This window comes from Alligator sinensis, unplaced genomic scaffold (genome assembly GCF_000455745.1).
Source record: "Alligator sinensis unplaced genomic scaffold, ASM45574v1 scaffold313_1, whole genome shotgun sequence".
NCBI classification, from domain to species: Eukaryota; Metazoa; Chordata; order Crocodylia; family Alligatoridae; genus Alligator; species Alligator sinensis.
Window position 1 is genome coordinate 2,725,272 of NW_005841939.1, and position 15,246 is coordinate 2,740,517.

General features: G+C 41.6%; 1 protein-coding gene across 2 annotated transcripts in view; it reads left to right on the forward strand.

Annotated features, from left to right (window-relative positions):
* The window catches only part of CRYBG1 (crystallin beta-gamma domain containing 1), a 99,333-nt gene that overhangs the window by 16,706 nt on the left and 67,381 nt on the right, over positions 1 to 15,246 (forward strand). The window contains exon 1 of one of the 2 annotated variants that reach the window (XM_006019810.2): positions 3,730 to 3,806. The exons of the other annotated variant lie outside the window; for it this stretch is intronic. Coding sequence (XP_006019872.1) covers positions 3,804 to 3,806 — 3 coding nt within the window. The 5' untranslated portion in view covers positions 3,730 to 3,803. Of the gene's footprint in view, positions 1 to 3,729; positions 3,807 to 15,246 lie in introns of those variants that run through there. 2 annotated transcript variants of the gene reach the window in all.

Sequence of the window (15,246 nt, forward strand, 5' to 3'; positions counted from 1 at the left end):
TTTTCCCCTGCCACATGGAAAACCAGCAGCAGCAGATTTACCATGAGATTTGGCTAGACACAATCATAAGATCAGGGTAATTTCAAAACATTTTTCATTCTGTACGATGTCTGTGTATCAGAATGTGTCACGATATAGATCATCCACAATTTAATTTAATTCGTAGTAAAAAAAAATCAATCTGGATTACATATTTAAAGCACTCTTGTAGACTAGAAACCTGCAGAATGCAAATAAATAGTGATTTTAATTTTGCTTGTGTACATTTTTAATTGACCTACTCAGTTTTGAATAGCTTTTTATTGTGTTCTACTAACAGTGGATTTGGTAACTCTCTGGTAATGAAAATTCTGGATTTCTTTTGTTTCTCTCATAATAAGTTAATTATAGCCTACTTTGAAAACAAACTGGTGCCCCCATGATATTTGCACATCCTCTGAAATGTTGCCTGACCTGCTCAAATATCATATATTTTCAGGAGTGTAGGGCATCACTGACAGCAAGAATTTAACATAAAGGGGAAAGGACAGGTCAGCTGCAACATTTAGAGAGAGTTACCAGTGATTCCAGGCAGTTTAGTTTCCAGTGAAGTACAGATTCAGCACTTTAGAAGTGCTGCCTATAAGGAATAACCAGGAATTCTACCCTGAGCCCAAGAATTTCAAAAGACTCAGACTAGCTGTTACTTTTAATGGGATATAGATGGTTTTTGTATAAAACTTACTATTTTTCTTATTACTTTAATACTGTAACAGGGCTACATCACTCTGGCTTCAAACATTGAAATACAAAATTGAATGGTTTCTGGTTATAGCCTCTGGCAGGGAGAGGAACCTAATGTAAGAAATTGTCCTAAGATTGAAATTTTTTGTCGGTGGGATTAGCTCATTAGTAGTGTAAGAGTGATGTCAGACCTGTTGAAGAATGTCTTGCAATTGAAAGCTTGTCTAACTCTGTCCCAACTATGCAGTTGGTCCAATAAAATATATCACCCTAAGAAATCCATTGCTCATTAGTACAGACATGTTCTGCTTTCACACTGCAAGATGATTCTTTTCCTCTCTTCCCACTTCCAAAAATTATACAAAAGGGGCTCACATAAAGGGAATTAGGAAGGTTTTTTTTTATTATAGGGCTAAATTACCCTTCTTATACTTCAAGACTTGCTTACATGATAAAACTATTTAACATGATATGATTTCATATAGGCTAACTTGTATTATGGAACATGATATTGTTATTTAACTGTCTTGTGACAAAGTATTGTACCTCTTTACTGAAACAAAGTGAGGAGGCCTGCAAACTGTAATGTAGAGTAGGGCTGTCCAACTGGCGGCCCCACGGGCCAAGTACAGCCCACAGTGGGTTAATGTGTAGCCACTGAGTTCCTACCTGTCCGTCACTCCCCCTATCACTCTGGCTGCCATTGCTGCTGGGCTCTTTAGGCTCTCCTCATCTCTCTTACTCAGCTTTTACTTCCTGCTCCTGCTGCAGGGGGCAGGGCGGCCGGCCCACAGCTCCAGGAGAGCAATGGATCATCGTGTCCGACCCCCTGCCCCTGGCAGGAAAGAGGACTGAGGTCAGATGGCCCCAGCCAGGTGACTATCTAGCCTCTTCTTGAAGATCTGGAACCAACTTCCAAGGGAAGTGGTGCTGGCTCCTACCCTGGGGGTCTTTAAGAAGTGGCTTGATGCCTACCTGGCTGGGGTCATTTGAGCCCAGTTTTCTTCCTGCCCAGGCAGGGGGTTGGACCTGAAGATCTGCAAGGTCCCTTCTGACCCTACTTCTATGATTCTATGATCTCCAAGCTAGGTGATAGCACCACCTCTCTTGGAAGCCAGATCCTGGCCACCCTTACTGTGAAAAATTACTTCCTAATATCTAATCTAAATCCACACTCAACTAGTTTATACCTGTTATTCCTAGTCACTCCCTGGGGCACCTTAGTAAACAGTGCTTCCCCTATTCCCTGTTGACCTCCCCTAATAAATTTATAGGCAGCCACAAGATCTCCCCTCAGCCGTCTCCTGTGAAGGCTGAAGAGATTCAGCTCTCTCAACCTTCCCCCGTAGGGTCTATCACGAAGGCCACTAATCAGACGAGTAGCCCTCCTCTGGACTGTCTCCAGATTCCCCGCGTCCCTCTTGAAGTGTGGCGCCCAAAACTGGACACAGTACTCCAACTGTGGCCTGACCAGTGTCGCATAGAGGGGGAGCATCACCTCCTTTGATCTATTAGTCATGCACCTGCTAATGCACGACAAGGTGCGATTGGCCTTGTTGATGGCCTCATTACACTGCCGGCTCATGTTCATCTTGGAGTCAATTATGACTCCAAGATCCCTCTCTGCCTCCGAGCTGCTGAGAAGGACACTCCCCAACCTATAGGTGTACTGGGGGTTCCTCCTTCCCAGGTGGAGTACCTTACATTTATCTTTATTAATTTGCATCCTATTTCCCTCTGCCCGTTGATCCAACCTGTCCAGGTCAGCCTGAATCTGCTCCCTGCTCTCCAGTGTACTAACTTTGCCCCATAACTTGGTATCACCAGCGAACTTGGAAAGGGTGCTCTCCACGCCCTGGTCCAAATCACATCCAGTTTGCATCCAGATATATATGGGACATGGGTTATATTTAATAAGCATGTCTTAAGGTGTGTGAGACCTGAGACTAGTGAAATATTCAGCAGGTATGCTTTTGTTACTTTTCCCCCACTGCCAGACAAGTCAAGGATTGTATGTGGCTGTTTCATGTAGTAAATTAGAGACATTTGATTTAATTTTTTTTTTACTTTTATGATCAAAAGTGGTTCTGCATTTCACTGCAGTCTTTAGAGTGAATGTAATTAGTGAATATAGATATTGAATGCATTGATATATATAGATATTGATTCTCTTGTTGAATGCAAGAGTGCTGTAAGGGCACTATCAGATTGTCTCTTTTATTGCTTAAGGATAGGAAGCTGTTAAATACAACAATTAATGTAACAGCTATTTTTCTACATTTCTATATTTCTGAAATATTTTAATTCAGTGGATTTGAAATATTTCCCATATCCTGGGGGGGGGGGGTTATTTTGCACAATCCTTTCTTTCAAACTTGGTTCGGGGGGCGTTATTTTGCACAATCCTTTCTTTCAAACTTCTGGCTTCTTGTGTTTTGCACTTTTTTCATTTTTTTTAAAATTATTATTATTTTGTGTTTTCAATGGGATCAAGAAAAAAGTACAGAGTTGACATGTATTCAGAGAGCTGAATAGATATGGATGTGAGTCTGGAACAATCTTTTGCTGAATAAAGGTATAAATTGTAACATTTTTTAAAATCACCTTCAATGCAGATCATATTAAGTTGATACGAGCTGATTGATCCATATGACTTTTCCCCCTCCTTATTGCACATCTATATTTTTGGATTGCACATGATAATTAATGCATGCAAGGCATCTGCCAAACTCTGCCTCTGTAGTTTTTGTCTTTTTTTGTGTTACACCTACTAAAGGACTCACCTCTTTAACCCTTTCAAAGCCATGTGTCATTGCCTGTAATTGAATGTTTCACTTTGTCATTTTCTACCTGCCAGATGACAAATCAGTAAGAAAGGTTGAGCTTAGATACTACTTGACTCGGATGTTTTATTTCTTAAACTGAACACTCCGAAAACAAAGAACAAGAAGGAGTTAGTGTGTGGGAAGATCACAGGAGAGTAAAGCTTTTTTTTTTTGGTTAATGCACACATGACTGCATCTCAGATCTCATAGTCTGTTTATTCCTTTGTAAAAAGCAAAAACAGGATTATCATCATCATGGTAAGGCAAACAATATCCTTTCTTTTTCCTTCTTTTTAAACCTTTTTGGGTTAATATATGGTTAATTTAATATTTTCAAGTTCATTTAATCACTTTGACCTCTGTTTCATGTGAAGAGTCCGCCTTTAAAAACTGCTGTTGGCAGAAGGGGAATAAGTTTTAGTATGGAGAAATAACTAGCTCTGGGGTAGAGGCAATGAGAACAGGCATGTCTTTTCTGCTGTGCCTGCTGTTTTGTTTTGTGCCTTTCGTATATACCTGTGTGAGCAGAAGGATATCCTTTAATTGTTATCCACGTTCAGAACTTTTTACTTCAAAGAAATATTTTTTCTCATTCTCAGCCTTGTGAAGTTTAAATATTCCCTGATTTTCTTGATTTCTGCATGATCACTTGATGTTTTGTTTGTTGTAGTCTCTGCCAGGAACCTAAGGAAAATATAGGACTTAGATCCACTTTGGGGGTTATTAAGATTTTTTAGTGATTATTGTTGTTTGTTTTTGTTTTTGAACGTTTTTTGAGAGAGACAAATGAGCTTGTAAACTGGCTGTACGTCTAATTTCAGTTGTGTGGAAGCTTCACTTTCTCAGTGTTGTTTTGCATGTTGTAACAAGGATTATTCTGGCTTCTTTCTTTAAACTAAACATCTAATGATCTGGTAAAATAGTTTATGGGGAAATAAATAAGTTTTGTTGTCTGTTTTTTGTTCCTTGCTTAAAACATACTCTAATACTGGAAATAGAAGCAGGTAAAATAGTTTGTATAACAAACTGTATATCAGCCAGTGATCCTAAAAATTGATTTACTTTGTACAATACAAAAACTGCTTTCAGGACACAGTTTAAAGAAGGTAGCTCAGAACAGTACCTATTCTGTTAACAAATTCACCAAATACTGTAACTGCATTCCCTGTCTTCAGAGTTCATATACAGGTGATATCTTATAATTTAGTGACTACTGTACTAAATAGTGGTGCCTGGGCACTGCTGGTTGGTACAGTCTAAAAGTGGGGAACAAAGGGGAAGGAGGAGACCCCACAAAGGATCCTAGTAATATCTGTCTTATGGAGTTTGTCAGTTCGATTATTTTTCTTTCTACATATCTTAAGAGGTGTTGTCAATCTGAAAGTTTGTCTGTTTGAACAAAAAACAGCTACAAGTATCATTAGATTAAGTGCTGTATCTGTCCCCAAATACAGGTGTCCCTGTTTTCTTTTTTGTCTTCATAGTAATCTCTTCCTGTCTCCTAAAATAATAATCCTCGTGTTTCCTTGTGAAAAGACCACATGAACAGCAGAGAAATATGACTGTAGTGAATTAAGACTGTGTGAACAGTAGGATCTGAGGGGGTGGCAACTAAACCAGAAATAGAAAAAAAAATTGTATGTGTAAACTCGAAAATGCAAATTTTTAATTCTTTTTGCTCCCTGCCTCCCAAGCAAATTCCTGACAATTTGTTTTATGCCAACCTAAACCTGTTGTTCAATATGACATGTTTTGTTTTAATTTAAAGCATTTTAAATAAAAGCTTGGAAAATGAAGGAATGTATTTACAGGGGGACACAGGCACCACTCACAAAACAGGTTTTTCTCCCTTTCATAAGGCAGAGGTCAGGGTGTTCACCAGATAAATGGGAGACTGGCTTTTGAAATCTCCTCTATCCCTGAATTGGAGCTGGGATCTGAGGTTGCATTTTCAACTACAAAATGAGTGCACCAAGCACAAAGGTAGAAGCATTCTGTTTTTCTGGCTTTATGATTATTTATATAAAGTGGAACAGTTTCAATTAGAGACTCTCACCCAGAACACTACAAACCAATGATGAGGACAGTCTCCAGGATGATGGGAATCAGGCTAAAAGGGGACTTGACCCTTGCCTTCCACACTACACCAACCATTTTGTGAACTAATGTGTATTTTCCATTTTTCATATTTTCATATTTCCATTTTCATGTATTTGGCCAAAACTATTCACAAAATCATGCCTGTCTGAAACCTGTTTTCAGTAACCAAATGATTCACTGAAAAAATAGCACACAATTCCCTAATGAATCATTGATACTGAATGCACAGAAAAAAACAAATATTAAAAAAAAAACCCAATTCTAAACTTGGATATCCACACACTAAATATGTAGATAAAAACAGTTTAATATGAGTTTCTAGTTCTTGTTCCCCATATTTCAATTTCCAATTTAAATTTGTTATGTTTTCTTCTCTCCCCTCCTTTAAGCATCTTCACTTTGTTCCCTTTCTGCCCTAAATTTCTTCCTTTTAGCATTCTTTCCTTGGTGTGCTGGTCATTTAGATGTTGCCTTTTATTTATATCATACATTCTTATTTGGGTCTTTAAAACAAATGTATCACTCCTGTGCCACTTTTTCCACATCATCTTTTGAAAGTATGCTTTGTGGACACAGCAACAGGGGGCTGCAGCCAACTGCAGCTCTGCTCCCTCTTCAGCCCATAAGGCAGGGGGAGCAAAATAGACTGTCAGTGCGGCTCTGCATCCTCCGTCTTCTGGAGATGTGACTCTGCTCCCCATTCCCATTAGAAGAGAGGGGAGAAGCGGGGCCAATGTCAGTGGGTGCTCTTCTGTTGCTCTGCTTCTCTTCTCTCAGAGCACTCCCTGGTCAGAACAAGGAAACTGGAGACCCTGTGCTTCAAATGTGATGTCTTTCTGCACTCTCTCAGTTCCTGTACTGGGTGGAGCAAAGGAAAGCATGAATGCTGCATACCCCTGGAGGCTCAGGGGGCACAGCGACCGCCTGCAGGCGGTGTGTCGGGGGTGTGGCAGCAGGGAGCTCCCTCAGCCAGCCATGGTGCTGTCGGCGGGGACCTGGCCAAGTGGGGAGTTCCCACAGGCGGCCACAGCAGTGTCAGCGGTGGAGGGTGAGGAGGGTGGTGAGCACCAACCAACGGTCGGCAACCACCTGCAAATGCTGCCGGCAGTGTTGGTGGTGGCCAGCAGCAGTTGGGGACCACCCACAGACACTGCCGGCAGCATCGGTGGTGGGGCAGGGTGAGCAGTGACCTCCTACAGGCACCGGCGGCAGTGTCAGTGGGTGCATTCTCAGGGGGTGCATGTGCACCCGCATGCACCCCCTTCACATTGCCAATGAAGGGAAGTATTTATAACAGGGGCGGGCAATTATTTCAGGCAGAGAGCCGCTTACTGAGTTTTGGTGAGCTGTTGAGGGCTGCATGGGTAGCCCTGCCCCATGACAGGTGCCCTACCCCCGGTCACCATCTTGTGACTGGAAGTCCTACCCCCTAGCCCCTGACCTTTGCCACCAAAAGTCCCTCCCCTTGCCCCCCAGAAATACTCCTTTCAGCAAGGGGTTTTGCCATCTCAGAACCAGAAAAATACCAAATTATATTCAAAAAATTGAATATCTGCAACATTCATTAATTTGATTTCAAAAAATACTTTTGTCCTGATTTGCATGTGTTTGTGTAGTGTTCACAGAGGTGATATTACAGTAGCTTAAAATGAAGTTTCATGCTTCTTTATTGTAGGGTGGGTATAGGTTTGTGGGGGTCTGTGGGTGTGTGGGTATGTGGGGTGAGGTAGCATGCGGGTGTGTATGTGGGTGTGGGGGTATGGGGTTTGTGGAGGGTGTGGAGCAGGAGGGTGGCTGGGATGTGTGAAGGGGTGTGGGGGTCTGCATGTATGGCAGTGCGAGGGTGGGTGTGGGTGCATGTGTATGGTGGGGTATTCATGTGGGACTCGCCCTACCATCACACACAGAGTCTCTCCCCCACACACACACACACACACAAAATCATGGACCCACACACACACGCCCACAGATCCCTCTCCTCCTGCTGCGCGCGCGCGCACACACACACACACACACACACACACAGTCTCTCTTACACACTCTCTCTCTCTCTCTCTCCCCCGCACCCCCTCCCTCATTGCAGGGACACACACATACACACACACACACACATACTCCTGCTTCTGGCCCAGGGTACTGGTGCAGCCTGGGGTCCACGTGGTGCTGGAGCAGGAGCAACATGCAGGGAAGCAGTGAAAGCCAGGGCAGGCAAAGACTTCCAGTTGGGGTGGGGCAGGGCCAGGCCGACCCTGCTGGTGGGTCCTAATGCCCCTGGCTCCTGTCATCTTTGACAGGCAGCCAGGAGCAGATAAATATACATTTTCTAAATTTTTTAGGGGCCCCACGGGCCTGATAGAATGGCCTTGTGGGCCAGATCTGGCCCGCGGGCCATATTTTGCCCACCCCTGATTTATAGCATCATAGGAAGGTAGGGCTGGAAGGGACCTCATGAGATCATTTAGTCCAGCTGCCTGCTCACAGGATCATCCCTCACTAAACCATCCTGGTCAATTGTCTGTCTAACCTGCTCTTAAAATTTTCCAGGGATGGAGATTCCACAGCCTCTTTAGGTAGCCTTTTCCAATGCTTGACCTCTTAGCCTAAGTTCTTCCAATCTGCAACCTAAATTTTCTCTGCTATAGTTCGAGGCCACTGCCCCTAGACCTGTCCCCTACAGCCACAGAAAAAGACTATCTTTCATCAAAAGTCATGTTTTCCAGCCCTCTAAGCGTTTTTTGTCAGTCTCCACTGGACTCATTCCAGTCTGTCCACATCTTTATTGGAATGGAAGATCCAACACTGGACACAGTACTCCAAGTGAGGTCTCACCAATGCCAAATAGAATACAGGAATCACTCGTGTTACTATAACTCAGTATGCTGTTGACTTATTTTGCAACAGGAGCACGCTCATATTCAGCATACAACCCACTGTAACCCACAAGCCCTTCTCTGTGGTACTGCAGCCTAGCCAGTCACTCCCCAGTCTGTATTTTTGCATACAATTATCGTGTCCTTGTGCAGAGCTAAGCACGTGTCCTTGTTAAATTTCAATTCATTCAAAGACAGTGTAGCTAACACTACTTCCATGGTTGCTAGAACTCCTTTCTGATGCATCCTGTTTTACATATTTTTAGTATTATGACCTTGTAATTTAAAGAAACTCAGACTCCTTAACACCCTCACCTAAACATTAGCTAACATCTGCTAAAAATACCCATTTTTTGCTTAGTGTAGGTGTTCCCTAAGAAGTGTTTTCAGTCATGTTAAAATAGCTCAGCTGAACTAACATAGTGCTCTTTGCCCCTAAAGGCATGTTCTTAAGGCCTTAATTCAACAAAGCATTTTAGTATGTGTTATGTCTCACTGAAGTCCAGTAAAACATTTACTTGCTTTGCTGAGTTGAGATCTTGGGTGTACTGATTTTATATTGCTAACAGGAGTCAAAATCCAGTAAAAAAATATTTTTTGTCACCAGCACCAATATAATTACATTTAAATTCAGATCCACTGAATAAGATAGCATATTGATATAGTTTTCAGAGTAGAAAATTATTTTAAAGATGCTTGTGATACATTGTGGGGGTTTGGGGGGAAACCCTACTTATACAGAGAGGCAAGGATTTTGGGAGGACCAACTGCATGACTGGGATAAAGTTACAAGGGTGTAGGTTGTAGCTGTGTTGGTCTAAGGACATAGGCAGACAAGGTTCTTTGGGTGAATCTGATATCTTTTACTAGACCAACTTCAATAGTTGGAAAACAATTATTAAGCAAGCTTTCAGCTTCAAAAACCCTTCATCAGGCTAAGGAAGTTTCTGCAGTTGGTGTGTGCTCTTCCTGGATGGAATGAAAAGTAAAGAAGCCAGAGGCTGGGCTGGTATGCATACAAGACAGGTAGTCAGTGAACATGTAGATTTAGGAGTCAATGGGTGAGAGACAGGTTGGGGGGTAAGGGGGATGTGGAGAGAGAGAAGGGGGATGAATAGTGAAGAGCTACCTGGGGAGTCAGATGTCAGGCAGGTTAGAACATGTCATAAATCTGATGTCTATATTTAGTCTGTGATTTTTAGTATCCAGGAGGTTGATGAAGTGGAGTTCATATGCTCATCTCTGGGAAGTGTTGTGTAAGTTTCCTTTGAGGATCAGGACTGAGAGATTGGAGAGAGAGTGGTTTTCTTGTGAGAAATGTGCCCCCACAGGTAATTGGGTATTCCTGTCTTTGATAGATTTCCGTTGTGTATTCATTCTGGTGTGCAGTTGTTGTTTGTTCTCTCCTACGTATTTTCCATCAGGGCATTTGGTGCACTGGATGAGATATATTACATTTCTGGAGGTGCAGCTCTAAGATCCAGGAATGCTGATGGCTCTGTTGTGGGGTGTAGTAATCATGGGGGTGGTGGAGATGTGTTGGCAGGTTTTGCATTTCTTGTCATGGCATGGTCTGGATCCTTTTGGTGTGTTCTGGGCTTGAGGAAGTTTGCTTCTGGTGATGAGGTTAGTGAGGTTTGGTGCTTGTTTGAAGGCTAGGATTTGGTGTGGTTAGGGTGATTGCTGGTTCTGTGCAGATATGTATGTTGGTCTGTGGGTTTCTTGTATAACATGGTCTGTATTTTATCATTCTGGATACTGATCATCGTGTCTAAAAAGGAGATGTTGGTGCTGGAGTGTTCAAGAAACAGTTGGATGGATGGATGGTGATTCTTGAATTTCTGATGGAACTCAATCAGAGATTGTAGGTTTTCAGTTCAAATTATGAAGATGTCATTGATATATCTTAAGTATAACAAGGGTTTGATGGTGCAGTTCTTGAGGAAGTCTTCTTCCAGGTGGCTCATAAAAGGTTGGCATACTGTGGGGCCATTTTGGTGCCCATAGCTGTTCCCATCGTCTGGAGGAAGTGTTGGTTATTAAAAGTGAAATTGTTGTGTGTGAGGATGAAGTGTACAAGGTCAGTAATATCTTTGGGTCTGTATTCTGAGTTATATATATAGTATTCTGTATTCTGGGATAAAGTTAGACAGTTGTCTAACTTGTCAATTACAGTTGGCTAACTTTGTCCCAACCATGCAGTTGATCCAGTAAAATAAATTTTTGCCTCTTGCTTAAATCCTAAACCATCACAACTACAACATCACTCTAACAGTACTATTACACAGCAGAGTCCTCAATCCAGCTTCATATTAATCCTAAACATGCATGAAGTTTCCTGTATTTCTCATTGCTAAGTATGTCTTGATCCAGGTTTTCTAAAGTGACTAGTTATCTTGGGTGCCTTAATTTTTGGGATCCTTAGTTGAGATATCTTAAGCCTGATTTTTGTAAGAGTAGTAGTAATAATCAACCCCTTCTAAAGTGTTCCTTAATTAGGCTTCCAAACAATACATAGTTCTGAAAATATTGGCCTTTTATGTCAACTTGCATTTGCACTGCTGCCCCATGGTATATCTGAGTTAAAATACAAACTCTTGAGGGCAAGGATTTGGCCTTTTATCCATTTGCATGAGCTGTGTATAATTTTGACGCTATTTAAAAACTTTACTTGAGAACACTTTTCATCAGGCACGTATTTCAGATTCAAGCAACAGTTCTTTCTGCTGTATATACCTACGTGGATTAATAGAGTAAACTAATTCAATCTTCAGGAAGAGAATTAAACAAGATATTAAAAAACTGTGTGAAATTTGTGTAGGAACCAATACAGGAGAATTGCCTATAGGAAAACAAGTTTCCTTGGGGAACAGTATATTTGAAATAACTGAAGATTTGTATGTGAAATCTTGCAAACCCTACTCTGGACAGTGAGCTTTAATCTGCACTGTTTGAAAATGTAACCTTGCAGGGCTTTTCAATATTTAGGAATTCTTTATTCCTGCAAATACATTATGGAGATTCTGATTATACTCCATCAGAAGTCCCAACTGAGTTAATTTTCCACTTTTTAAAATTTACTTTTCTTTAGTATGAATAGTATACATTGTCTCTTCTCCAACCTTAGAACTATAATTATTTTCTGGAGAATTGAAAGTAAAACTGTTTCTTTGTTCTTTGTGAGCCTGAGAGTTGAGTATCTTGTATTGTACTTCCCTTTAGGTAATAAGTGGTTTATCAGCCCTTCACTTCTTCCATATCATCTTAAATCATTAGAAATTGTTGCAGAGACTGTATCTGAAGAAATGAATTTGTAATTAACCTACCTTATGCATGACTGTTGTATCCAGTAGTTTTATTTACAGTTGGTGACAGCTCAGGTACTTAATGTCATTGTGACATTGGAAACAGGTCCACTAATAACCACCATCTCTTTCTATTTAATCTGTACATTTCACTTCTGCTGAAGTCAGTCAATGGAATGAGGAAGATGATAAACAGCATGGTTCTTCCTGGCAGCTTAACCTTGTGTAAACAGTTGGAACCATGATTGGAAAAATCTTTAACAAAGGACCATAGACTCAATCGACTATAAGGGCATAGGTAAAGCTTATTTAGTGGTGCACTTGCTTACAAGTCTTATGGATGACTCATTAAATTTTAAAAAATTAAAGACCAGTTTAAGCATGAAATCGCAGAACAAGAAATTATACACAAACTGGACTGTGTTAAATCTGGTTTAAACAGGGATTATGGATTCTTATCCCATTGCTTGGATTAGCTTTTATGACCCCTTTAGGTTCCTACGGGTTTTTTGCTTGCATGCCTCTCACAGCACTTCCCTCCCCCCAATCAATTCCCTCCCTACCATGTTCTCACCTATTCTAATTACTTCCTTCACTTCATACTCTGCTCTATCCTGTCCTTTCACAACATCTGATGAAGTGAATTTGGGTTTACGAAAGCTTGTGCTCTCTCTATATATTTATCTTATTTAGTTAGCTTAAAATGGTGCATATCTACCCTGACTTCTGACTGACTGCAAACTAACATGACCACCCAAACTATCTCTCTCATGTATAATGAAGGCAGGTGCAGCAAAGTTCTCTACAAATTGATTAATTTCTGTGTACTGGGGTTTAAATAAATGCAGTTTTCCTTTGGGCTTTTGGCCTTTATACTTAAGCAAACATTACCATTGCCTTTTTTTTTGTTTTTAAAGAATAGTCAATTAGGTTAAAGAGTGAGACCTGCACGTTTGCACCAAGGATATGCTTATACGCTAGGGCACATGCACAAAAAGTGTCTGGGACTGGAACCAGAGTTACACTAGAGTTAGAATCATAGCAAATTAGAGTTGGAAGGGACTTCTGGAGGTCATCTAGTCCAGCCCTCTGCTCAAAGCAGGACCATTTCCAACTATACCATCCTACCCAAGGCATTGTATAACCGGGTCTTAAAAACCTCCAAGGATGGAGATTCCACCACCTCTCTGGGTAACCTGTTCCAGTGCTTTACTACCCTCCTAGTGAGAAAGTTCTTCCTAATATCTAACCTAAACTTCGCCTGCTGCAATTTGAGACCATTGCTCCTTGTTCTGTCATCTGCCATCACAGAGAACAGTCTAGCTCCATCATCTTTGGAATCACCCTTCAGGTAGTTGAAAGCTGCTATTAAATCCCTCCTCGGTCTTGTCTTCTCCAGGCTAAATAAGCCTGGTTCCCTAAACCTCTCCTCAGAAGTCATGTGCTCCAGCCCCCTAACCATTTTTATTGGCCTCCACTGGACTCTCCAATTTGTCTACATCTTTTCTGTAGTGGGGGGCCCAAAACTGGACACAGTACTCCAGGTGTGGCCTCACCAGTGCTGAATAGAGGGAAAGAATCACTTCCCTCAGTCTGTTGGCAATGCTCCTACTAATGCAAAAAATCCTACTAAAACAAAAAAATTCCTTTATGAGTTGTCTCATATAAGATTTTTTGTTTGTTTTACATCTATTTTGGTCACATTAGATGACTATGTTTAGATGACTCCCTAGTTTTTAGTTTTACATAAATGATCTGAAAGCACTGCTTTGCTCTAAATTTTATTAATTTCTCCTTTAATGAACCTTGATTTTTCCTTTCCTCCAAGATCAAAAATCTCTCAAAGGGAAAAAAAATCACAGATATGTCATTATACAGAATTGTATTCACCTCTGCACATTTATCTCTCTCTCTCTCTCTCTCTTTCTTTCTTTCTCTTTGACGTGGAGCTTTTGATAGTTAGCTTTGTGTTTCTTCATTACCCACAGCTTTATGCCTACAAGTAAGTAACATACCTTTATAAAAGTTTGTTTTAGCACACAGTCTTGGAAATATATTTTTGATTCATAGAACCAGAGAGTTGAGACTAAGGGCTTGGTTCACACACAGTATTGTAGTGCCTAATTTTTGGTGCCTCATCACTGTGTAAAACAGGCTATTGGACTAGATGGTCTAACCCAGGGGTCATTCAAGCTTCAGTGGAGGTCTGAAATTACCCAGCTCAGTCCCAGGTGGGCCAGCCCTTTGGCCTGACTGCTGTTACTTCTTCATATCACCTGGCCATCGCACGGTTTAAACTCTCTTGCCACAGACAAGCTGCAAAAGCCCTGGCTTTGTAGGCTAGTTCTAGCCCACAGGCTGTAGGTTGCTGACTCCTGGTCTAGCCCAGTAAATAGCAGTTCTTATGCCTTTTGCTCTCAAGTGGGATTTACAACCCTGAGCAAGATGCCTAGGCTACCCTATATAATTCCCAGGGAGAGTAAAGCGTCAAAGAGTGGAATTTGCAGGGGCCGGCATGTTGAACAGGTAGCTGTCTATACTACCAGGTGTAAAATGCCAAAAAGAGAGGTGTGGGGGAAGCCCAACATCTCTGGGGGAGTTTGGTATCTGTCAGTCTCAGATGAGTGTCTGTCTGCTTGGAATTCGCAGTCCTGAACCCCTTCCTGGACTTAGGCACCTAAGCCCTTCCTTTCAGAAAGTGGGAGGGTTTTGGTCCTATTTAAAAGCAAGGTGAGAATATGTGCCTTTTTGATGCAGCAGTCCAGTGGGTCAGACACTCACCTACTTTCAATTGCCTCCTCTGTCTGATGAGGGGATTTGGACTCATCTCTCCCACCTTCCCTCTCCTGTGAGAGCTCTTTCTCCCTCTCAAATAAGTCTCTTTCAGCTGAAGATGTTAACTTTGTATAACTAATCAGATATTCATTGGATTCCTTAAGTGAATGCCTGACAAGGAGGTTATAGAGTCATTCTCATGCTCTCAGTATTTGAGCATTTCAGACAATGCAAAACCACTTCAGCAGAAGAAACTGGAGTTCAAAAATATTCTATAATATAATGGTTTGAACAGTCACCTTGAAGGTGGAAGATATAGATTCGCATTTCTCAGAGAAAAGATGGTAACTTTCTAACGACTGGACTAATGGGGTAGCACTGTTGCTATGTGTAGCCAGAGGGCTACCAGCACTTAAAATGTGAGCCTCCCCATGTTTGACCAGTCAGACATGGCGCAAAGTGTTTGTATTGTTGCAAAGTTACAACTTTTTGCTGGAGGAGTATCTCCAGATTGCATTAAGTAGCACAAGCTCAATTACTGTCTGACCACTCCACAGACATAATGTGAACAAATTCATGGTCCTCCCGGCACCAGCGGGATCCAAAGGCAGGAGTGGATCCAGCAGCAGGAATGGCACCCTCTCCCGG